The sequence below is a fragment of the Rhincodon typus genome, unplaced genomic scaffold (assembly GCF_021869965.1).
Source record: "Rhincodon typus isolate 14 unplaced genomic scaffold, sRhiTyp1.1 hic_rhity00000051, whole genome shotgun sequence".
Taxonomy (NCBI): domain Eukaryota; kingdom Metazoa; phylum Chordata; class Chondrichthyes; order Orectolobiformes; family Rhincodontidae; genus Rhincodon; species Rhincodon typus.
The window spans coordinates 1,559,400-1,582,982 of NW_025965689.1; the positions used below are offsets into that span (position 1 = coordinate 1,559,400).

Here is a 23,583-nt window from a genome sequence, read left to right on the forward strand (position 1 = left end):
ATAATGAAGATGATTGATGCATAGATAAATTGACAACTTAAGAATCCAGATCACCTGTAAGAGTCAATTCGAGATTCATCATGTGATTCTGAAACTAATAATCAGAAAGTCTAGCCTTGCTTATGCCAATCTCAATGTAATAAAGTTGTTGATTTTGCTACGGGTTGTGGCTTGAAAAGTGTTAAGAAGCAACAGATTTTTTTTTACCGGAGCACGAGAAGTTTGTTGTTGTCTTGTTTCCAATTGGCAGTGGATGGCCCTTGCACCACTGGGTCGAGATAGAGACCCGGTGTCAACATGCACCCTCAACTGAACTGGAAAACCAGGGCCATTGTGCATGAATAACGTCACAAACCTGCTTTTGTACCTTAAAGTGAACTTTCTTAATGCAGTGCACTTCTGTTGCCTTTTGGTTGAAGTTTCAAATGAATAATTAAATATTGGGTTTTGAGATTTAATTAGACACAAGTTGAGCAGGGAGAAGAGAATTAAAAAGGATTTAATCTAAAATGGAATGGAGTCGAAATATAGGCAAATCCTGTGAAATTATACAAGGCACTAAATAGGCCACACTTCATAGAACACCTACAGCGTGCAAACAGGCCCATCGGCCTAAATAGTCCACATCAACCCTCAGAGCATCCCACCCAGATCCATTCCCCTATAACCCACCTAATCTACACATCCCTGAACACTGCGAGCAATTTAGCATGGCCAATCTACCTAGCCTGCACATTTTTGGACCGTGGGAGGAAACCAGAGCACCCAGAGGAAACCCACACAGACATAGGTGGAATGTGCGAACTCCACACAGACAGTCGTCCGAGGGTGGAATCAAACCCGGGTCCCTGGTACTGTGAGGCAGCAGTGCTAACCACTGAGCCACCGTGCCACCCCACTTAGAATGCAATGAATGTTTATGCGTTTATTACATGAGAAAACATATTGGACTTGTGCCTTTTAATCAAAAAAAAGATGAGAATTAGAAATCACGCAGTTAACTGAGCTAACAGAACCCTCCACGTAGCATACTATATGTGGAACTGTCAATGGCGGCAGGCAGACCCAGAATTCCGAACGGTACTGAACATCACCTCGTAACAGGACAGGGAAACGTGCGCAGGCGCATTGACGTGTGTGGATCAAGTATACGCAGAGTGATGGCGATGGAGGAGCGTTGTCTTATGAGGCTCCAGGACCGTTAACAATCAGGCAGGATGAGGGGGCCGCTGGATTCGGCGGATGGACGTAAAAGCTTCGTAAAGATGGTCGGTAAGCTGCAAACCCCAGCACGACCTTCTGATGCTTCTGTTTGTCGCCATAGCCGGAGTTTAAAGTTGAGTTCGTGGCCGCCATCTTGTTTGGTAACAAGGTGTAGAGCTGGATGAACACAGCAGGCTAAGCAGCATCATAGGAGCAGAAAGGCTGACGTTTCGAGCCTAGACCCTTCATCAGAAAATGATCCTATGATGCTGCTTAGCCTGCTGTGTTCATCCAGCTCTGCACCTTGTTGTCTCGGATTGTTCAGCATCTGCAGTTCCTACAATCTTGTTTGGTAATGACGGGCGGTAGGGCGCAGGCGCGGCGGCAATGTTTGGGGCCACCCCACACCCAGCCCTGCCGAGTCCTCACCATCCCCCCAGACCGCAGCCTTGCCGAGTCCCCACCACCCCCCCCGGACCGCAGCCCTGCCGAGTCTTCACCATCCCCCCGGACCTCAGCCCTGCCGAGTCTTCACCACCCCCCCAGACCTCTCCCTTACTGAGGACGAACGGTCAGTCCTCAGTAAAGGGCTCACCTTTGTCGCCCTCCACCCACACGTCAACGAATACCGGTCACGTTTGGACATGAGCAGTTTTTTCCGCCGCCTCCGCTTCCGCGCTTACTTCTTTAACCATGAGCCTAACCCTCCCTCCCTCCCTCCCTCTACTGACCCCTCCTCCTGGGCACCACCCAAGGCCTCCTACCCTCCCTCAACCTCTTCATCTCCAACTTCCGTCGAGACATCAATTGCCTCAACCTGTTTACCCCTGTCACCCACTCCAAGCTCTCCCCCACAGAACATGCAGCCCTCCACTCCAATCCCAACCTCACCGTAAAACCCGCGGACAAGGGAGGCGCAGTTGTAATATGGCGCACTGACCTCTACATCGCCGCGGCCAGGTGCCAACTCTCTGAAACCGCCTCCTTGATCATGACCCCATCCCCGACCACCAAACCATCATCTCCCAAACCATCCACAACCTCATCACCTCAGGTGATCTCCCACCCACAGCCTCCAACCTCACCGTTCCCCAACCCCGCACTATCTGCTTCTATCTCCTTCCCAAAATCCACAAACCTGACTGCCCTGGTCGACCCATTGTCTCCGCCTCCTCCTGCCCCACCGAACTTATCTCCACCTATCTCAACTCCATTTTCTCCCCCTTGGTCCAGGAACTCCCTACCTACGTCTGTGACACCACCCACAACCTCCACCTCCTCCAGAACTTCCAATTCCCCAGTCCCCAGCACCTCATCTTTACCATGGACGTCCAGTCCCTATACACCTGCATTCCCCAGACAGATGACCTAAAGGGACTCCACTTCTTCCTGTCCCGCAGGCCCGACCAGTCCCCCACCACTGACACCCTCATCTGCTTAGCCAAACTCGTCCTCACACTCAACAACTTCTCTTTCAATTCCTCCCACTTCCTACAGACAAAGGGGGTGGCCATGGGTAGCCGCATGGGCCCAAGCTATGCCTGCCTCTTTGTAGGTTACGTGGAACAATCCCTCTTCCGTAGCTACACTGGCCCTAAACTCCACCTCTTCCTCCATTACATTGATGACTGTATCGGTGCCGTCTCGTGCTCCCACGAGGAGCTCGAACGGTTCATCCACTTCACCAACACCTTCCACCCCAACCTTAAGTTCACCTGGATCATCTCTAATACCTCTCTTTCCTTCCTGGACCTCTCTGTCTCCATCTCTGGCAACCACCGAGAAACCGATATCCATTTCAAGCCCACCGACTCCCACAGCTACCTAGAATACACCTCCTCCCACCCACCTTCCTGCAAAAATGCCATCCCCTATTCCCAATTCCTTTGCCTCCTCCGCATCTGCTCCCAGGATGAGGCATTCCACTCCTGAACAACTCAGATGTCCTCGTTTTTCAAGGACCGCAACTTCCCCCCCGACTCAGTGGTCGAGACCGCCCTCGACCGTGTCTCCCGCATTTCCCGCAACTCATCCCTCACACCCCCTTCCCGCAATAACAACCAAAACAGAATCCCCCTCATCCTCACGTACCACCCCACCAACCTCCGGATCCAACGCATCATCCTCTGACACTTCCGCCTTCTGCAATTCGACCCCACCACCGAAGACATTTTTCCCTCCCCATCCTTATCTGCCTTCCGGAGGGACCACTCTGTCTGTGACTCCCTTGTCCGCTCCACACTCACCTCCAGCCCCACCTCACCCGGCACTTTTCCCTGCAACCGCAGGAAGTGCTACACCTGCCCCTACACCTCACATCTCGCCCCTCACCCCCATCCCAGGCCCCAAGAATACTTTCCACATCAAGCAGATGTTCACCTGCACATCTGCTAATGTGGTATACTGCATGCGCTGTTCCCGTTGTGGCCTCCTCTACATCGGGGAAACCAAGGGGACCGCTTTGCAGAACACCTACGCTCGGTTCGCACTAAACAACTGCACCTCCCAGTCGCGAACCATTTCAACTCCCCCCTCCCATTCCACAGGCGACATGTCCATCCTGGGCCTCCTGCAGTGCCACAACGATGCTACCCGAAGGTTGCAGGAACAGCAACTCATATTCCGCTTGGGAACCCTGCAGCCCAATGGTATCAATGTGGACTTCACAAGCTTCAAAATCTCCCCTCCCCCTACCGCATCCCAAAACCAGCCCAGCTCATCCCTGCCTCCCGAACCTGTTCTTCCTCCCACCTATCCCCTCCTCCCACCTCAAGCCCCACCCCCATCTCCTACCTACTAACCTCATCCCGCCACTTTGACCCGTCCGTCCTCCCTGGACTGACCTATCTCCTCCCTACCTCCCCACCTACACTCTACTTAACTGGCTCCATCCCTGCCTCTTTGACCGGTCTGTCTCCTCTCCACCTATCTTCTCCCCTATCTATCTTCTATCCACCTCCCCCTCTCTCCCTATTTATTTCAGAACTCCCTTCCTCTCCCCCATTTCTGAAGAAGGGTCTAGGCCCGAAACGTCAGCCTTCCTGCTCCTCTGATGCTGCTTGGCCTGCTGTGTTCATCCAGCTCTACACCTAATTACAGTCCAGTCTGTCTCACTTCTAATAGGGAAATCATTAGAAGCAATTCTGAGGGACAGAATTAATCTGCACTTGGAGAGGAAGTAATCAGTCAGGAACAGTTAGCATGGCTTTGTTAACGGAAGGTCATGTCTGACCAACTTTTTATCTTTTAAAGAAATAACCAGTTGTGTAGATGAGGGCAATTCATCCGACATTGTCTGCTTGGACTTCACCAAGACTTTTGATAAAGTCTCACAGAGGAGACTGATAGCCAAGGGAAGAATCCATTATAATCAAGGTAATTTGGCTGATTGGCTCCAGAATTGGCTGAGTGGTAAGAAGCAAACAGTGATTTGTTAGGCATGTTTTTGTGACTGGAAGCCTGTATACAGTTGGGTTCCACAGGGATCAGTGTTGGGGCCCTTCCTGTTCGTATTTATTTAAGCGATTCACAATGAATGTCGAGCGTTGATCAATAAATTTGTGGATGATATGAAAATTGAACAAAGAACAAAGAAAATTACAGCACAGGAACAGGCCCTTCGGCCCTCCAAGCCTGCGCCGATCCAGATCCTCGATCTAAACCTGTCGCCTAACTTCCAAGGATCTGTATCCCTCTGCTCCCTTCCCATCCAATGTATCTGTCTAGATACATGTTAAATGACGCTATCGTGCCTGCCTGTACCACCTCTGCTGGCAACACGTTCCAGGCACCCACCACCCTCTGCGTAAAGAACTTTCCACACATATCTCCCTTAAACTTCTCCCCTCTCACCTTGAAATCGTGACCCCTAGTAATTGAGTCCCCCACTCTGGGAAAAAGCTTCTTGCTATCCACCCTGTCTATACCTCTCATGATTTTGTAGACCTCAATTGGGTCCTCCCTCAATCCCTGTCTTTCTAATGTAAATAATCCTAATGTACTCAACCTCTCTTCATAGCTTGCACCCTCCATACCAGGCAACATCCTGGTGAACCTCCTCTGTACCCTCTGCGAAGCATTCACATCCTTTTGGTAATGTAGCGACCAGAACTGTATGCAGTATTCCAAATGTGGTCGAACCAAAGTCCTATACAACTGTAACATGACCTGCCAACTCTTGTACTCAATGACCCGTCCGATGAATAAAAGCATGTTGTATGCCTTCTTGACCACTCTATCGACCTGCGTTGCCACCTTCAGGGTACAATTGACCTGAACACCCAGGTCTCTCTGTGCATCAGTTTTCCCCAGGGCTTTTCCATTTACCGTATAGTTCGCTCTTGAATTGGATCTTCCAAAATGCATCACCTCGCATTTGCCTGGATTGAACACCATCTGCCATTTCTCCGCCCAACTCTCCAATCTATCTATATTCTGCTGCATTCTCGAACAGTCCCCTTCACTATCTGCTACTCCACCAATCTTAGTGTCATCTGCAAACTTGCTAATCAGACCATCTGTACCTTCTTCCAGATCATTTATGTATGTCACAAACAACAGTGGTCCCAACATGGATCCCTGTGGAACACCACTGGTCACAGTTCTCCATTTTGAGAGACTCCCTTCCACTTTAACCCTCTGTCTCCCGTTGCCCGGCCAGTTCTCTATCCATTTAGCTAGTACACCCTGGACCCAATGCGAGTTCACTTTCTCCATCAGCCCACCATGGGGAACCTTATCAAACGCCTCACTGAAGTCCGTGTATATGACATCCACAGCCCTTCCCTCATCTATCAACTTTGTCACTTCCTCAAAGAATTCTATCAAGTTGGTAAGACATGACCTTCCCTGCACAAAACCATGCTGCCTATCACAAATAAGCCCATTTTCTTCCAAATGTAAATAGATCCTATCCCTTAGTATCGTCTCCAGCAGCTTCCCCACCACTGACGTCAGGCTCACCGGTCTATAATTACCTGGATTATCCTTGCTACCCTTCTTAAACAAGGGGACAACATTAGCAATTCTCCAGTCCTCCGGGATCTCACCCATGCTCAAGGATGCTGCAAAGATATCTGTTAAGGCCCCAGCTATTTCCTCCCTCGCTTCCCTCAGCAACCTGGGATAGATCCCATCCGGACCTGGGGACTTGTCCACCCCAATGCCTTTTAGAATACCCAACACTTCCCCCCACCTTATGCCGACTTGACCTAGAGTAATCAAACATCTATCCCGAACCTCAACATCCGTCATGTCCCTCTCCTCAGTGAATACCGACGCAAAGTAGTCATTAAGAATCTCACTCATTTTCTCTGACTCCTCGCATAACTTCCCTCCTTTGTCCTTGAGACAGCCAACCCTTTCTCTAGTTACCCTCTTGCTCCTTATGAACGAATAAAAGGCTTTGGGATTTTCCTTAACCCTGTTTGCTAAAGATATTTCATGACCCCTTTTAGCTCTCTTAATTCCTCGTTTCAGATTGGTCCTACTTTCCCGATATTCTTCCAAATCTTCATTTGTTTTCAGTTGCCTGGACCTTATGTATGCTTCCTTTTTCCTCTTTGCTCGTCTCACAATTTCACATGTCATCCATGGTCCTAATCTTGCCCTTTCTGTCCCTCATTTTCACAGGGACATGTCTGTCCTGCACTCTAATCAACCTCTCTTTAAAAGCCTCCGACATATCAAATGTGGATTTACCCTCAAACAGCTGCTCCCAATCCACATTCCCCAGCTCCTGCTGAATCTTGCTATAGTTGGCCTTCCCCCAATTTAGCACTCTTCCTTTAGGACCACTCTTGTGGCCACTGCCCAAACATATCAGTTTACTCACCTTCCGAGAGCGCAATTTGACCGCTCCCACTCAGCTCCACTTCCGAAATGAAGAACTTACTTCCCGGCAGCCCCCTGGTCCTCTCTCTCACCGCTCCCGCTGCTGCTTCTGCAAAAAATGGAGCAAGGATGTAGGACCGAGGATCTGTCAGACTGAGGATTCGTAGGACCCTGCCGTGTAAGTCCATCCATCCCTTAAGGTAAGAGGACAGGCAGGTAAAGTAGTTAAAAGGCAAATGGGATGCTTGCCTTTATTAGCCGAGGCATAGAGTTTAGCGGCAGGGAAGTTATGCTGGAACTGCATATATAGTTGGTTAGGCCACAGCTAGAGTGTTGTGTGCAGTTCTGGAATCCAAAGTATAGGAGAAATCTGATTTCACTGGAGACAGCACAGAGGAGATTTGCCAGAATACTGTCTGGGCTGGAGAGTTTTAGTTGTGAAGAAAAGTTGGATAGACTGGGATTGTTTAGTCTGGAGCAGAGGAGATTGAGAGGAGCAGAGTTGAGATGTATATGTTATGAGGCGTATGGCAGAATTTGAATCTGGATTCCCAGAACATTCCCTGAATCTCTGAATTAATAGTCCAGCACTGATATCATTAATCCAATACTTTCCCCAGGATTCTGACCGACCCAACAGTACAGGAACAGCAATATCGTTCCAAGTTTGCAGTAAGCAGACTTTATAGGACAGATAAGGGGAGGTGTGCCATTGTTGCTTCTGCTGCCTGGGTTGATGCTTGGTGCTCTGACCAGTTTCATTCCCTTTTGATTTGTGGTTTGATATTTTATAAAATGCTTAATAACAGAGCAGTTGGAAAACAGTGGCTGGGTTGGATGGAGTCAGCATGGATTTCTGAAAGGGAAATGATGCTTGGCAAATCTCCTGACGTTCTTCTAGGAATTAATTAGCAGAGTTCATGAGGGGGAATCAAAGGGCATGGTTTATGTGGACTTTGAGAAAACTTTTGACACATTCCAACAGATGATATCAAGGTGGTGTGGTCTCCTAGAAACATATAAAATCTTAATAGGACTGGACAGATTCGATGCAGGAAGGTTCAGTGCCGGGAAGGTCCAGAACCAGGAATCGCAGATTAAGGGTATGTGGTAAACCTTTTACGTCTGAGGTAAGGAGAAATTTCTTCACACAGAGAGCGGTGAGCTTGTGGAATTTGCTACCACAGAAAGCTGTCAAGGCCAAACCATTGTGTGATTTCAAGAAGGATTCGGATATAGCATTTGGCTGCAGGGATCAAAACATGTGGGAGGTAAAGGAAGAACATGCTTTTGAATTAGATGATCAGCCATGATCATACTGATTAACAGAGCAGGCTTCAAGGGCCGAATGGGCCACTCCTGCTCTAATTTTCTTGATTTCTATCGCCATGTTAGTCAAGAAGAAACTTCTCCCCATGTTTGAGGGATCAATGACCAGGGTGCATAGATTTACAGTCAGAGGCAGGAGGTTTTAGAAGGGATATGAGGAAAATGCTTTTCCCCTCAAGGGCGGTGGGAATGTGGAACTCGCTGCCTCTAAAGGTATTTGGGTCAGAAGCAGTCATACGTTGAAGAAATATTTAGGTGTGCATGTGAGGTGTACGATTCTGGGCCAGTGCTGGAAAATGGGTGGAGAATAGTTAGGTGGTTGTTTCTGACTGGCACAGATGGGCTGAAGGCCTTCTTTCTGTGCTTGTAGACCTCGATGACTGTAATAACTTTTACACCACTATCACCACCCTGTGTCCTTTATTCACCTTGGAGCAATCAGTTTCTTGAATGCAGCCTTGTAACTAAAATCCCTGGTCCCTCAAACCATTCTGATAAAGCCCCTCGCCACCCTCCCAGGGACCGTCCCATCCTTCAGAATGTGTGGGTGATCGCTGGTTTGTACAGACCCAGAATGCTCTCTGTTTGTGGCTGTGATGTCATCACACACTGACAATTGCACAATGACATCACCCGCTGCCCAGGGCTTTCCTCAAATGTGGGAATTTTCTGACTCCGGTGTTTCTGATATCTTTACAGGTGCCGGCTCCAGCGGGCAAATAGTGAAAATGTTGAGTGGTGAGTAGCTTTGACTATTCCTTTACAATTTTGAGGTTTTTGGTATGTGCCAGTTATCTGTGAGAGGATCCACATCTCTGGGGCTGGTGTAACTCCTTTACTGTGGACCTGAAGCCATGACCATCCATTACTGTGTGTCGCCTCTATCCTCCCTGATCAACTAACCTGCTGTGTTTAATGTTTGTGTTTATTTGCTGAATCTCTGAAGTTTCTGTCATTGCCCATCATCCAACTGTGTGCTGCTGACTTACCAGCTTCATCTTCCCTCGGTACTCCTTATTGTCAGGAATTATAGAGTCATTGAATCATTCAGTTTAGAAGAGGCACTTTGATCCAACGAGTCTGCACTGACAAAACTACATGATCTACACTGTTCTCTCATTCCAGCATTTTGCCCATCGTCTTAAAAATTCTGATGTTTCAAGTGCTCAGCCAAGTACATTTTTAAAGGTTGTGAACTTTGCTCCTTCAGTTACCTTCCCAGCTGGTGCATTCCAAATATCCAACTCTCTCTGGGTGAAAAACATAACCTTAATCAAATTGCCTCAATGTTTCCCCTTGAAATGATGTCCTCTTGACCCTTCAACTAAAGGGAACGGATGGTTTCTATCAACCCTGTCCATGCTCCTGTCGTCTTATAGGAACTGGAGTAGGCTATTCAGTCCCGAGAGCCTGTTCCATCATTCAATGCTGATCTGTCACCTAACACTATAAAAGTACCTTTAGCCCAGAGAATAGAGTTACAGTGAGTGATTGGGTCATACAGCATAGAAACAGGCCCTTCGGTCCCCCGTGTCTATACTGACCAACAAACTCCAAACTATGCTAATCCCATTTACCTGCACTTGGTCGATAGACTACTGTGTTCTGGCATTTTAAGTGTTCATTCAGATCTGTTGCGAGAGTACCTGCCTCCATCACCGTCTCAGCACGTGCATTCCATATTTCTAGCATTCTCTGGGTGAATTCTTTTTCTCCTTTAGATCGCCTTGAAACCACTTATTCCTCACCTTAAACCTATGCCCTCTGGTCTTAGACATGTCTGTGATGGGGAAAAGATTCTCGTGATCTGCACTGTCTATAACTCTCAGAATTATGTAGACCTGAAACCTTCCAAATGCATGACCTCACATCCCCTCTGCCCAATTTACCAGTTGATCAATATCAGACTGTAGCCTGAGAGCATCCTCCTCACTATCACCAATGAGACTACTTTTCCTGTCAGCTTCACAAACTGTCCTATAATGTGGTGACCACGACTGTACACAGTACTCTAGCTGTGGTCTGACCAAAGATCTATACAGCTTCAACATAACCTCCCTGCTCTTATAATCTGTGCCTCGACTGATAAAGTCGTGTTGATATAGAGTCATAGAGATGTACAGCATGGAAACAGACCCTTTGGTCACACTTAGTCATGCTGACCAGATATCCTCAATTAAACTAGTCCCATTTGCCAGCTTTTGGCCCATATCCCCCTCAACTGTTCCTATTCATGTACCCATCCAGACGCCTTTTAATTGTTGTAATTGTACCAGCCTTCACCACTTCTTCTGGCAGCTCATTCCATACCCTCTGCATGAAAAAGTTGCTCCTCGGGCCCCTTTTAAATCTTAACCCTCTCACCTTAAACCATTAACCTCTAGTTTTGGACTCCACTACCCTGGGAAAATACCTTGGCTGTTCGCCCTGTCCATGCTCATCCTGATTTTCTATAAGGTCACTCCTCAGCCTCCGATGCTCCAGGGAAAATATTCTGTGTAATCTAACCTTGCTAACGTAATTACCATGTGGAATTTTGTCAAACGCCTCACTGGAATCCATATAGACCATGTACACTGCTCTGCCTTCGTCAATCCTCTTCGTCGCTTCCTCAAAAAACTCAGCCCAGTTAGTGAGACATGATTTCCCACGCACAAAACCACATTGACTATTCCTAATCAGTCCTTGCTGGGATGCATGGTAACTTGCCAAGCTGGATCCAAATTGGCTTAGTGCCGGGGAGCAGTGGGTGATGGTATGACTGGAACCCAGTGTGCACTGACATGCCACAGTAATCAATGCTGTTTGTGATTTTCGTACATGTAGATAAAAATTGAGAGAGCTGATGACTAAGTTTGTGGATGACACAAAGATTCGTTGGGTGTTTGACAGTGAAGAGAAAGGTGTTAGGTTACTGGAAGTTATGAACAGATTGGTCAGACAGCAGAATATGGCAGTTGGAATTTAATACTGATAAATGGGAGATGATGCACTTTGGAAGAAGGAACAAGACAAGGGTGTACTCAATGAATGACAAAACATTAGGATGCTCAAACGAACAAAAAGATCTCATGTGCTTGTCCACAGACCCCTGAAGGTGGCAGGACAGTTCAGTTCATGTCGTTAAGAACGCATAAGGCATGCTTGCCTTTATTGGTCATTGCATGGTGTTACAAAGAGCAGGGTGTTACAAAGCGGGGGAGGGTCGAACCCCTCTGATAATTAACCCAAAACACAAGCCCCAATCTGTTGTTATGGGAGTAGAGGTTCCCTTCTAATAATTACCCTGAAACACCCAGAGAAGCTTGCCTTGCCCCTTGTAATCTGTTAAGAGTGGTTAAAAGAAAGAAAATCCCTGATCTGCACTGTATAAGTCACAAGTAACAATTTATTTATTTAACCCTAACAATGACCAATTGAACAGAATTACTGACAAATGGAACAATTCCCCCCCCACTGCCTCAAGTACAATCTATTCCCTAACTGAACTAAATTCTACTGGAATGCTGTTTAAATAAACACAAGTCCCACTTATTGTAAGCCCAATTTGTAAGACAATAATAAAATAAAACATAATCTCTCCAACTTCTCACAGGATGTGTCTTCTGGAACACTGTTCCTTTTGTTGATCTCATGCCACAAATGCCTGTCTTCTGCTGCTTTTGCTGTCAGGGATGTTTTTTTCAGTGAAGACTCTTAGCTAGAAGTGCTGGGGTGGTACCTTTGTGGATAGGATGGTGCTTTCTTAGAGAGCTTAGTGATTTCTCGTGAGAGCTAGGTGCTTATTTCTCAGATGGTTGTTTGCTGTCACACCCTTCAGATGGCAGTTGGCTCTCTGCCAATTTTCTAAATGTGTTCTTTCTTTATGCCCTTGATTACCCTCCATTTTCTTACAATAGCATTAGCATGAGGTTGTCAAAACCATCAGATTTAAATTCAATTGGCTTTCAATCGCTAAGTGCTTGATTTAAATTAATTAGCTGCTTCCAACTCATTGCCAAAACATCAAAACAAGCCTCAGGTTTCCAATTATGCAGCCAATGGATACATGTTTCCATGTTTAGAGCTGTCTGTAATCTGTAGCTGCTTAGACCGGTTTTCTGTATAAATCTCTATTCTTAGAAAAGCACTCTATCTTTTAAAGGGACCACATGAACAAATTCTAGTTTCCTGCCTTCCAATTCACGATTACTCTACACAGCTTGGTAACAAGGGCGTTCATGTCAGAGTTGTATAGCACTTTGGTCAGGCCGCAGCTTGAGTACTGTGTGCAGTTTTTGTCACCACATTATATGAAGGGTGCCATTGCACTGGAGAGGATGCAAAGGAGATTCACCAGGATGTTGCCTGATTGGATCATTTCAGCGACGAAGAGAGGCTTGATAGTCTCAGGTTGTTTTCTTTGGAGCAGAGAAGGCTGAAGGGTGACCTGATAGAGATGTATAAGATTATGAGGGGCATGGACAGGGTGGATAGAAAGCAGCTGTTCCCAGTAGTTGAAGGGTTCATAATAAGGGGGCAGTGCTTCACAGTGAATGGCAGGAGATTTAGAGGGGATTTGAGGAAAGCCTTTTTCACCCAGAGGGTGATGGGGGTCTGGAATGCACTCCCTGGGCAGGAAGTTGAGGCGTGAAAGCTCAACTTTTCAAAAATACTTGAATGAGCTCTGGAAATGTCAAGACATTCAAGGCTATGAGCCCAGTGTGTGATTAGTGTCAGTAGCGGGATAGTATTGGCTCTACAGACTTGCTGGGCCATTGGGCCTCTTCTGTACTGTATGATTCTATAATCCTCCTTCTCCTGAGTAAAGACAGATGTGAAGTACTCATACTTAACACGCTGCCAACGTCCTCCAGCTCCACACACAGATTGCCCCCTTGGTCCCTAACCGGCCTGACTCTTTCCCTGGTTATGCTCTTTCCTTAATATCCTTGTAGAATATCTTGGGATTCTCCCTAATCTTCCCTGCCAGTGTTTTATCACGCCCCTCTTTGCTCTCGTAATTTCTTTCTTAGGTTTTCCCCTTGTACTTTCTATTCTCCACTAGGGCCTCCATCACTTTCCTCCCTTCGTACCTGTTAAAAGGTTCTCCTTTCCTCCTTGTTCAGTCCTATATGTTCTTAGGCATCCAGAGTTCTCTGGGCTTATTATTGGGTCACAGAGTTATAGAGGTGTACAGAAGAAAGAAAGGCCCTTCGGCCCATTGAGTCTGCGCCAGTCATAGACAACTAAGTAGTTATTGTAAATTTCCAGCACTTGGCCCATAGCCCTGTATGCCTTTGCATCGCAAGGGTCCATCAGAATATTTCTTAAATGGTCCTACATTTCCCCTAAAGAGAACATATTGCGCCAATCCTCTCCCCAATTCCTTTTTGAACAACCCCGCTGTTCTGCTGTAGATTTACCCACACATAGGTGTCTTAAAGCTGACCCTGCCTTATTTTAAAACAATGTGCCTTTCCCCAACCCACAGCCCTTTCCTGCAGACAATCTATTTTTCCTCTCTGCTGCCTCACAGCGCCAGAGACCTGGATTCGATTCCAGCCTTGGGTGACTGTCTGTGTGGAGTTTGCACATTCTCCCACATCTCTGTGGGTTTCCTCTAGGTACTCCAGTTTCCTCCCACAGTCAAAAATGTGCAAGTTAGGTGGATTGGCAATGCTAAATAACCCTATAAAGTCCAGGGATGTGCAGGCTAGTTGAATTAGCCATGGGAGATGTGGAGTTATGGGGATAGGGTGGAAACTGGATTTAGGTGAGATGTTTTCGGAGGGTCAGTGCAGACCAGATTCGCCGTATGGCCTCTTTCTGCACTGTAGGGATTTTGTGAATTAGATCCAGCACTACATTGTCACATGTTGGTACTACTACATGTTGATATAAAAAACACTCCTGAATACTGTTGAATAAATCTGCCCCTCTAAACTGTTTACACCATGTCTACCCCAATTAATGCTGGGGAAGTTGAAATTCGGTAATCTCACCACGAGGTTGTTCTTTTTACACATCTCAGTGAATTGTCTGCATTATTCATTCCATTTCTCCTCCAAAGCAGAGGTTATTATTGGTTCTCAAGTTCTGAACCATTTTTATTACTTGTATTTCATTCTGCACACCCTTAATGTCAACTGATTCGCTGTCCTCAGATACTGCCTGACCTGTTGAGACTTGCAGCAGCTGCAGTATTTTGCTGCTCTTTTGATTGAGGCCTTGCTCCCAGAACCAAGCCTAGAAACACAGACAGATGAATTTAAAGCCCATTTGCATCAGGGTGGGTGTTGGTCACAGGGTTTGGTCTGTAGATTCTTGTTATTTGAGTCACAAAATCATTGAATGACTACAATCAGAGAAGGAGGCTACTCAGTCCATTGTGTCTGTGCTGGCCTTTCTCCAAAAGCAAATCAGCGATTCCTGTCGTTTGTCCTTTCCTTTTCTCTTCAGGGGCTTCTCCAGTCGCTTTTGAAAGTCTTTGTTGTATCAGATTGAGCTGCAGTGTGATGGAGGAGAAGCTACTGAGTTTACGCTGAGTCCTTTCAAACACAGCTGGCTCCCACAATTTCCAGTGTGAAGTTGTCAAAGAGAGCTGGACTCTATGGAAGATTGGGTTGCTAAATAAACACTCTTCAAATGGTGTATAACAAAAAAAAAAAAAATTGTTTGGGGAACAAACATTCTGCAATTGCTGCAGAAGCATTGGTGTTAACTTTCCAAAATTCATTAGATTCTGGAAAGCTTCTGTTTCACTGCAAAATAGCAGATACAACCTCCATATTAAAGAGGCGAGGAAGGCAGACAGTAGGAAATATAGGCCAGTTAGGTTGATCTGTCATGTCGGGGGTGAGAAGCAATGATTTGGTGGTATTATCACTAGACTATTAATCTGGGGACCTGGCTTCAGATCCTGCCATGGCAGATGGTGGAATTTTAATGAAATAAAACTCTGGTTTTAAATCTAATGATGGTCATAAACCCATTGTCGATTGTTAGGAGCTAACCCATCTGGTTCATTAATGTCTGTTAGGGAAGGAAACTGCCATCCTTATCTGGTCTGGCCTACGTGTCCAGACCCACAGCAATGTTGACTCTTAACTGCCTTCTGGGCAGTTTACAGGATGTCAATGAACGCTGGCCTAGCCAGCCATGCCCACTGCATGAATTTCTTCACTTTTATTTCTTTAGTTTTTTTTTAAAAAGGATTTTCATGACTTTAGAAAGGGAAGGATTGATAAGGAAGAGTCAGCATGGCTTTGTGCATGGGAAATCGTGTCTCAGTAACTTGGTTTAATTTTTTGAAAATGTGGCAAGGAAGATTGATGAAGGCAGGGCGGTAGCCATTGTCCAAATGGACTTCAGCAAAATGCTTGACAAGGTTCGGCATGGTAGACTGGTTAGCAAGGTTAGATCATATGGAATACAGGAAGAGCTAGCCAATTGGATACAAATTTGGATTCAAGGTAGGAGACAGAGGGTGGTGGTGGAGGGTTGTCTTTTGAACTGGAGGCCTGTGACCAGGTGGTGTGCCAGAAGGATCAGTGTTGGGTCCACTGCTTTTTGTAATTATACAAATGATTTGGATGTGACGGTATGGTTAGTAAGTTTGCAGATGACACCAACGTTGGTGGTGTAGTGGACAGTGAAGAAGGCTATCTTCACTGAGTAGTTTGGGATCTTGATCAATGGGCTGAGGAGTGGCAGATGGAGTTTGGTTTAGATAAATGTGAGGTGTTGCATTTCAATAAGGCAAATCAGGGCAGGACTTAGACAATTAATGGTAGGGCCCTGCGGAGTGTTGCCGAACAAAGGGACTTAGGGTTGCAGGTGCACAGTTCCTTGAAAGCGGAGTTGCAGGTAGACAGGATGGTGAAGAAGGCATTTGGTATGCTTGCCTTCATTTGTCACTATTGAGTATAGGGAGTTGGGACGTCATGTTGCAGCTGTACAGGACATTGGTTAGACTGCTGTATTCAGTTCAGGTCTCCCTGCTATGGGAAAGAAGCTGTTAAGCCTGAAAGGGTTCAGAAAAGATTTACAGGGATATTGCCAGTATTAGAGGGTTTGAGCTGTGGGGTGGGGCTGAAAAGGCTGGGGCTCTTCTTCCCTGGAGCGTTGGAGGCTGAGTTGCAAGGTTTACCGCCTCAACTGCCCTCCCAGGCAGTGCATTCCAGATTTACACCATCCTTTAGGTGAAAAATGTTTTCCTCCATTCCCCTGTAAAACTCTTGCCTGTCACTGCAAAATGATGCCCCGTGTTATTCAACCTTCAACGAAGGGAACAATTACTTCATTGTGTTCCTCCAATTTAGTGGAATTCTTTGAGGAGTCACGTGCTTTGGACAAAGGGAGCCCGATGATATATTGTACTCGGCTTTCAGGAAGGCATTTCACAAGGTACCATGGAAAAGGTGTCTGTTTAGAGTAGGTGCTACTGGTGTAGTGGTAACATACCAGCCTGGGTACTGGATTGGCTGGCTGGCAGAAAACAGAGAATATTCATAAATGGGTCTATCTTATTCATAGAATCCCTACAGTGTGGAAACAGGCCCTTTGGCCCAACAAGCCCACACCAACCCTCGGACCATCCCACCCAGACCCATCCCTCTATGACCCACCTAATCTACACATCCCTGAACACTATGGGGATTTAGCATGACCAGTCCACCTATCCTCTACATCTTTGGACTGTGGGAGGAAACCGGAGAACCTGGAGGAAACCCACGCAGACACGGGGAGAATGTGGAAACTCCACACGAACAGTCGCTCGAGGCTGGAATCGAACCCAGTTCCCTGGTGCTGTGAGGCAACAGTGCTCACCACTGAGTCACCATGCTGCCCCAAATGCTTGGATCCTCTCCACAGGGAATTGAACCCTGGTCTCCCGCATGACAGACGGGGGTACGAACCACTGTACTACCAGGGTTCTGCTGAACCAAAACCTTTTGCAGTTTATTTCAATGACTTGAGTGAGGGGAGTGAAGTCATGGTAGCTACACATTGTGTTGATACAAAGCTATCAGGAAAAGTTGTTGTGAAGAAGACTTAATTTCCCGACATCAGGCTGCAACCTTTTTGAATGAATATTTCAGGTGAGCTATGATATAGTGAAAAGTGAAATTGTTCACTTCGGGGGGAAAAATGAGAAAAGGAAAAGAACAGTCCAGAGGACAGATGCAGAATCTCATGGGGCTGAGATATCTAGGGGGTCTGGTGCCTGATACACCAAACATTAGTTATAGTTAACAACAAGTGATGAAGAAGGCTCATAGAATGTTATTGTTGATAATGAGTGGAATCGAATAGAAAAGTAAGGAGTTGATGATTCAGTTGTACAGGGCATAAGTGAAACCACAACTCCATGACTGTGTGCAGTTTTGGTCTCCTTATTGAAGGAAGGATGTAAATGCAGTGGAGGTTCACTGGACTGATATCTGAATGCTGCTTGGCCTGCTGTGTTCATCCAGCCCTGCACCTTGTTGTCTCTGATATCTGAATGAGCGGGTTGTCTTCTGAGGATATTGTGGACAGCCTGGGCTTGTATTCTCACGTGTTCAGAAGAGTGAGGTGTGACTTGTCTCATGTTTAATATCCTGAATGGGTTTTGACCAGGTGAATGTGGACATATTTTCTCCTAAGGGTAAGTCCAGAATGGGGGAAGACTGTTTTAACATGAGGAGTCTTCATTTTGGGATAAAGAAGAGTCTTTTTTTTTTCCTAGAGATTAGTGCGACTTTGGAACTCTCCACCTCAAAAGGCGGCCGAGACTGGGTCATTGAACATTTTTAAGGCAGAGGTGGATAGATTCTTGTTCAGCCAGGGAAATTCAAAACGTGAACTCATCGGTCATGATCTTATTGAATGATGGTGCAGGCAGGAGGGCCCGATAGTTCATTTTTTGGCCTTTATGTTCATACGTTTGACATGGAGCCAAATGAGATACTGGAACAGATGCGTGACGTTGTATTTTTATGGAGAGACCCTCACTTCCATTATTTCTGTTCTAAATCAATTCCACAGGATATTGGAAGGAGAGGATTCTCAGTCAGGAAACTACAACCAATCAGGATTTCAGAGAGTGGCCCAATTCAGTGTAACCTGAATCTCATAGGGTCTTGAACATGGAAGGAGAAAACACCATTGACAGCAGTGAGAAACTGTACATGTGTAGTGCGTGTGCACGAGTGTTCAGCCGATCATCTGACCTCTCGAAACATAAACGGAGTCACAAGGAGAAACTGTGGAAATGTGGGGACTGTGGGAATGGATTCAGATCCCTGACTGAACTGGAAATTCATCGGCGCAGTCACACTGGGGAGAAACCATTCTCCTGCTCTGAATGTGGCAAGGGATTCAGTCAGAAATCCCACCTGCAGAGACACCAGCGAGTTCACAGTGGGGAGAGACCATTCTCCTGCTCCGAATGTGGGCAGGGATTCACTAATTCCTCCAACCTGCTGATACGCCAGCGGGTTCACACTGGGGAGAGGCCATTCATCTGCTCTACGTGCGGCAAGGGATTCACTTTGGCTTCCAGCCTCCAGACGCATCAACGAATTCACACTGGGGAGAGGCCATTCACCAGCTCCTAGTGTGGGAGGGGATTCTCCAACACATCCAGCTTGATGACACATTGGTGAGTTCACACCTGTTCCCACTGCAGGATGGTGATGAGGCGTTTATTTGAACTGACTGTACATCAGCAGACTGCCTGGGGAGAAGCTGAGTGAGGGGATTCACTGAATCTGCCACCTTGTGGACAGTTCACACTGGGGAGAGGCTGATCCCCTGCACCAAGTGTGGGACATATTCCCTCCGTCATCCAGCCTGCTGAAACACCAGTGAGTACATTGTGTGAAGAATCTATTCACGTGCTGAATGTGGAAAAGTAATCACTCAGTCAGCCAGCTAACTGAGAAGCCTTTTCAATGTCCAAACTGAGCGAAGTATTTGAAAAGGTCCTGGGAGCTGACATCCCACGTACTTGTTCACATTGACGTGAGTCCGTACAGATGCACTTACTGCAGGACTGAGTTCAGGTGAGGAACTCCCCCCACTCTACAGCAGTGAGCTCACACTGGGGAGAGGCTGTTCACCTTCTCTGTGTCGGGGAAGGGATTCATTTACGAAAACTGCTGAAATGCCAGTGAGTTCCTGAGTAACTGCAGTGATGAAAGATGTATAATTTATATAAATTCCAGTTTTGGAAGTTGGCTTTTATAATAGAGACACTGAATGTGGGTCATTTTCTGAAAATTTTCTTTAAAATAAAAAGTGAGTCCTTGTGAAACAGTGACCTTCCTCCAGCACTGCTCAGAAAGCAAGTTGCTGTGGAGCCCCATGTGGAGTTAATGGGAAATTGTTTAGACTCTGTTGATTTACAACAGATGAGCAAACGTCAATTGACGTTATCTTGTTTTCAGTTCAGAATAATCAAGGATTGATTTTAGTTTATAAACCCAGGGTTAGAAGGTATTTTGTTCAGTTTGGAGATCTGACTGTGATCAGAATCAAGTTTTGTCTCTCTACTATATAGAGCTCAGAATAATTCAGTGGAAAAAAGAACAAAAAGTCACCCAGGTAGAACTTCTGAACCAGGAGAGTTTGGTTTGAGCTCTGAAGGTATTAGAAGCAGAAAATGTTTATTCTCTGAATTTTGAGAATATTCATGAAAGAAAATTCCATAGTTCACAGGAAAAGTTTGAGCCAAACCAGTTCAGATATAATTTAGAGATTTAATATTGGGTGTAATTTCTCTGGATTTAAATCTGTATATATTGATGCGGGCACACAGTTGCAGCAGGTAATCAGGAAGGCTCATGGAACATTGAAATAAAGTGCCAAGGGGGTTGGAGATTTAGAGTTGGGATGTTTTACTGCAACTGTACAAGGTGCTGGTGAGACCACATCTCGAATGCTGAGAATAATTTTGGTCCCCTTATGGAAGGAAAGGTATCATTTCATTGGAGGTAGTTCAGAGAATGTTCTCCAGGGTATTCCCTCATATGGAGGGACTGTCGTATGAGCAAAGGCTAAACTTGTTGGGAGTCTACTCACTGGAGTTCAGAAGAATGAGAAGTGATGAAACATATTCGATGAGGCTTGAAAGGATTTTTCACCTCATGGAAGAATCTCAGACCAAAGAGCATAGTCTCAGATATTAAGGCCACTGCCAATTTAAGAATGAGATGAGAGGAATTTCTTCTGTCGAGGGTTGAGATACTATGGAACTCCTTGCCACAGAACAGTGAGGCAAAGTAGGACCTTGTGTATATTGAAGGCTGACATAGATTCTTGATGAAGGATTATGGGGAAGTCACAGGAAAGCAGCCATGAAGAATGGCAGAGCAGGCTCAAGGGGCTGAATGGTGCTGTTAGGAAATAGGTTGGGAACATATTTAAGCACAGCAAAACAAATTGTTTTTTTTTGTTTTTGCCTTGCATAATAAAGATTTGTTTTTATTTTTGCTAAAGAATCTCTGCAGCCTCACATGACTGGGTTTCAGTGACTGAGTTTCAGTGACTGACCACCAAATTAAAAGAATAATCTCACTTTTAGAGACAGACAGATGCACAATTAAACTCTGGCACCTATTGTACCAGAACATATGAAGAAAAGCCTCAATCAATACAAAATAATAAATGAAGTGCCAAATTCAACCTCATACTCCTAGTTGTTCAGGAATTTATCCCATATTTACTTGCCGGAGCAAAGACTCTCAGAAGCGGAGCAAAGACTCTCAGAAGCAGAGTGAAACTCACACTTGCGTACCAGACTTGACATAGATATTTACAGAAGAAATCCCTCTGTCTCCTCCACTGAAAGAATGGCAGATTCAAAACGAATAAAGCACAAACAACACTAACTCTATTTTAATTTAATCCCTACCACCCCATCACTTTTTATGTTAGCATTGCCCTTTTGGGGGGCTTTGTTTGTTGGTGGCTCACTGGTCACATGGGTGGTTTTGCTGGTGGTGGAAAGTCCATCAGCTGTTCTGGTTTATCTCTGTTCATTTTGAAACCCTCTCACTGACAGCAGAAAGTCTCATTTACAGCATTCTGCCACTGGACAGGTCCAGCATGGAGATTTATAAATTTTTAAAAAAACAGGAAACACATGTAAAATGTAAAACCTATTTATAGAACTCCGAGGGAAACGCCTTTTTTTTGCTTGCTGGCAAGTGATGGGGACGCTCGTTTGCTGGCTGTGAAACTCCGGGTTCGTATTCTATCAGGGTTGTTAGCTCCTGGACTAATCGAGTATTAAAGAGCAACTTGAACACACAGAAGTAGCTGAAAAATGACACTCTGGTGTGTAATATGCCCTCTTTCTACAGGCAGGGAAAACAGGATGCATGTGAATGCATCCGAGAATAGGGTGTGCACTTGTTAATTTACACAACATTTGTCAAAACACAATTAATGTACATCCCCAGAATCACAATGGTTTGATTGACCCGTCCTGGATGTGCTTCATGCATTTATTCAAATACAATTTACTCTATATAACCTCTCCTTTTTATGTTTAATTCTGCTCCAACTCGTCAGAATTATGACAGGACAGCTTAAATGGCCGTGTGAGGGACAAATGTATTCATGGTGAAGGGATAAAGCCTTGGTGTTTTTCTGTTTTGAATATTTGACGACACAGGATCCAAGGTCATAGCATCAGTTTTGAGATGAAACAATTTGGCAATGGTGTAAACAGGGACATGAAGTGGAGCAAACTTCAGGAGGACACAGGGATTCTGATAAAATGGACAACAAACCAGTGGGTGGGATGCGAAGTGGGTGCAGGGACGGTGAATGGTCTGGTTTAATTTATGTTAAACTGAATCTTGCATATGTGGAAAATAAGGTTGGAATTGTGTCTGTTGAGGGAAAACACGTTACAAGCAGTTTACATTCATACTTTCTTGCATTTTAGAAAATGTTGGTTTGTTTGGATTTGTTTGAAGACATTTGGGTTTTGATTGATAAGGATGCTGTTCCCACAACTTGCTTCCAGGAAGTGCTCTGAGATAATTAAGTGCTGCACAATACCTGGATTCCTTTCTATGCTTCAAACGTGAATATACAGAACAGCTTATATGTCAGATCAGCCACTGACTTTACTTGTTTGTCATAGTCGTAGAATTGTACAGCTTGGAAACAGGCCCTTTGGTCGACATGAACGAGTTGGTCCAGACAGCCGAAATTAACCTAGTCCCATTTGCCAGAATTTGGTCCTTATCCCTCTAAACCCTTCCTATTCATATACATATCCAGATGCTTTTTAACCATTGTAATTGTACCAGCCTCCACAACCTTCTCTGGCAGCTCGTTCCGCGCATGCACGATCCTCTGAAAAAGTCGCCCATCGGTCACATATTATCTTCCTCCTCACACCTTAAAACTATACCCCCTCTAGTTTTGGATTTTGCCATCCCGGGGAAAATACCTTGCTACTCACCCTATCCATCTCCCTCATGATTTTCTAAACCTCTATAGAGGTCACTCCTCAGCTGCTGAGGTTCCAGGAAAAAAAATAGCCCCAGCCTATTCAACCTCTCCCAACAGCTCAAACCCTCCAACCCTGGCAACATCCTTGTAAATCTTTTCTGAACATTTCAAGTTTCACAACATCCTTCCTATGGCAGGGAGACCAGAATTACACACAGTATTGCTAAAGTGGCCGAACAGATGTCCTGTAAAGATGCAACATGACCTCCCAACTCCCATACTCAATGCACTGACCAATACAGACAGGCATTCCAAACGCCTTCTTCACTATCCCATCTACCTGCAACTCCACTTTCAAAGAACTATTAATCTACACTGCAGCATTCCCCATCAAGGTGTGCAAGTTCTGGCCTGATTTGGCTTTCCAAAAAGTCGCACCTCATATTTACCTGATGTAAACTCCATCTGCCACTCATTTGAGTTCACTCCACAAACAAACAGTTTCTCCAATTCCATACTAACCTGTTATGACTTTCAAATCTCGATTGACGAAATATAAAAAATTAAAAAAATTGCATTCAAAGCTCATGGGTGGATTAATTCACTCCCATCTCACCACTGGGTGCAGGTGTATGTCTCATATTCACTATTTACTCGTGATTGTATGTGATATGATACGGTGCCACCTCGGGAACATTGCAAACAGTACAACACTAAATTGCGAAAGGATATTGAAGCCTGTAATTCACACGCATATCGAGATATAAATCACGCCAATCCACT

General features: G+C 45.6%; 1 protein-coding gene across 5 annotated transcripts; it reads left to right on the top strand.

Moving 5' to 3' along the window:
- The first annotated feature begins 1,147 nt into the window (after positions 1 to 1,147).
- LOC125488140 (zinc finger protein 239-like) lies at positions 1,148 to 22,559 on the top strand. 5 transcript variants are annotated; one of them, XR_007266228.1, is made up of 3 exons: positions 1,148 to 1,272; positions 9,064 to 9,102; positions 14,806 to 14,917. XR_007266228.1 is itself a non-coding variant. In XM_048621039.1 (3 exons), the coding sequence occupies exon 3, from the start codon at positions 18,477 to 18,479 to the stop codon at positions 18,945 to 18,947; it is 471 nt and encodes a 156-aa protein (XP_048476996.1). In that variant the 5' UTR covers positions 1,148 to 1,336; positions 9,064 to 9,102; positions 18,376 to 18,476; the 3' UTR covers positions 18,948 to 22,559. The 5 variants fall into 5 exon arrangements, 3 of the variants coding, with proteins under 3 accessions (XP_048476996.1, XP_048476994.1, XP_048476995.1); XM_048621039.1 differs by lacking the exon at positions 14,806 to 14,917 and adding an exon at positions 18,376 to 22,559 and having other exon boundaries at positions 1,148 to 1,336; XM_048621037.1 differs by lacking the exon at positions 14,806 to 14,917 and adding an exon at positions 18,376 to 22,559.
- Positions 22,560 to 23,583: the final 1,024 nt, after the last annotated feature.

What these genes read in the sequence shown, in the direction of transcription:
- LOC125488140 (XM_048621039.1), top strand. Translation starts at nt 18,477, where the DNA reads ATGGAAGGAGAAAACACCATTGACAGCAGTGAGAAACTGTACATGTGT.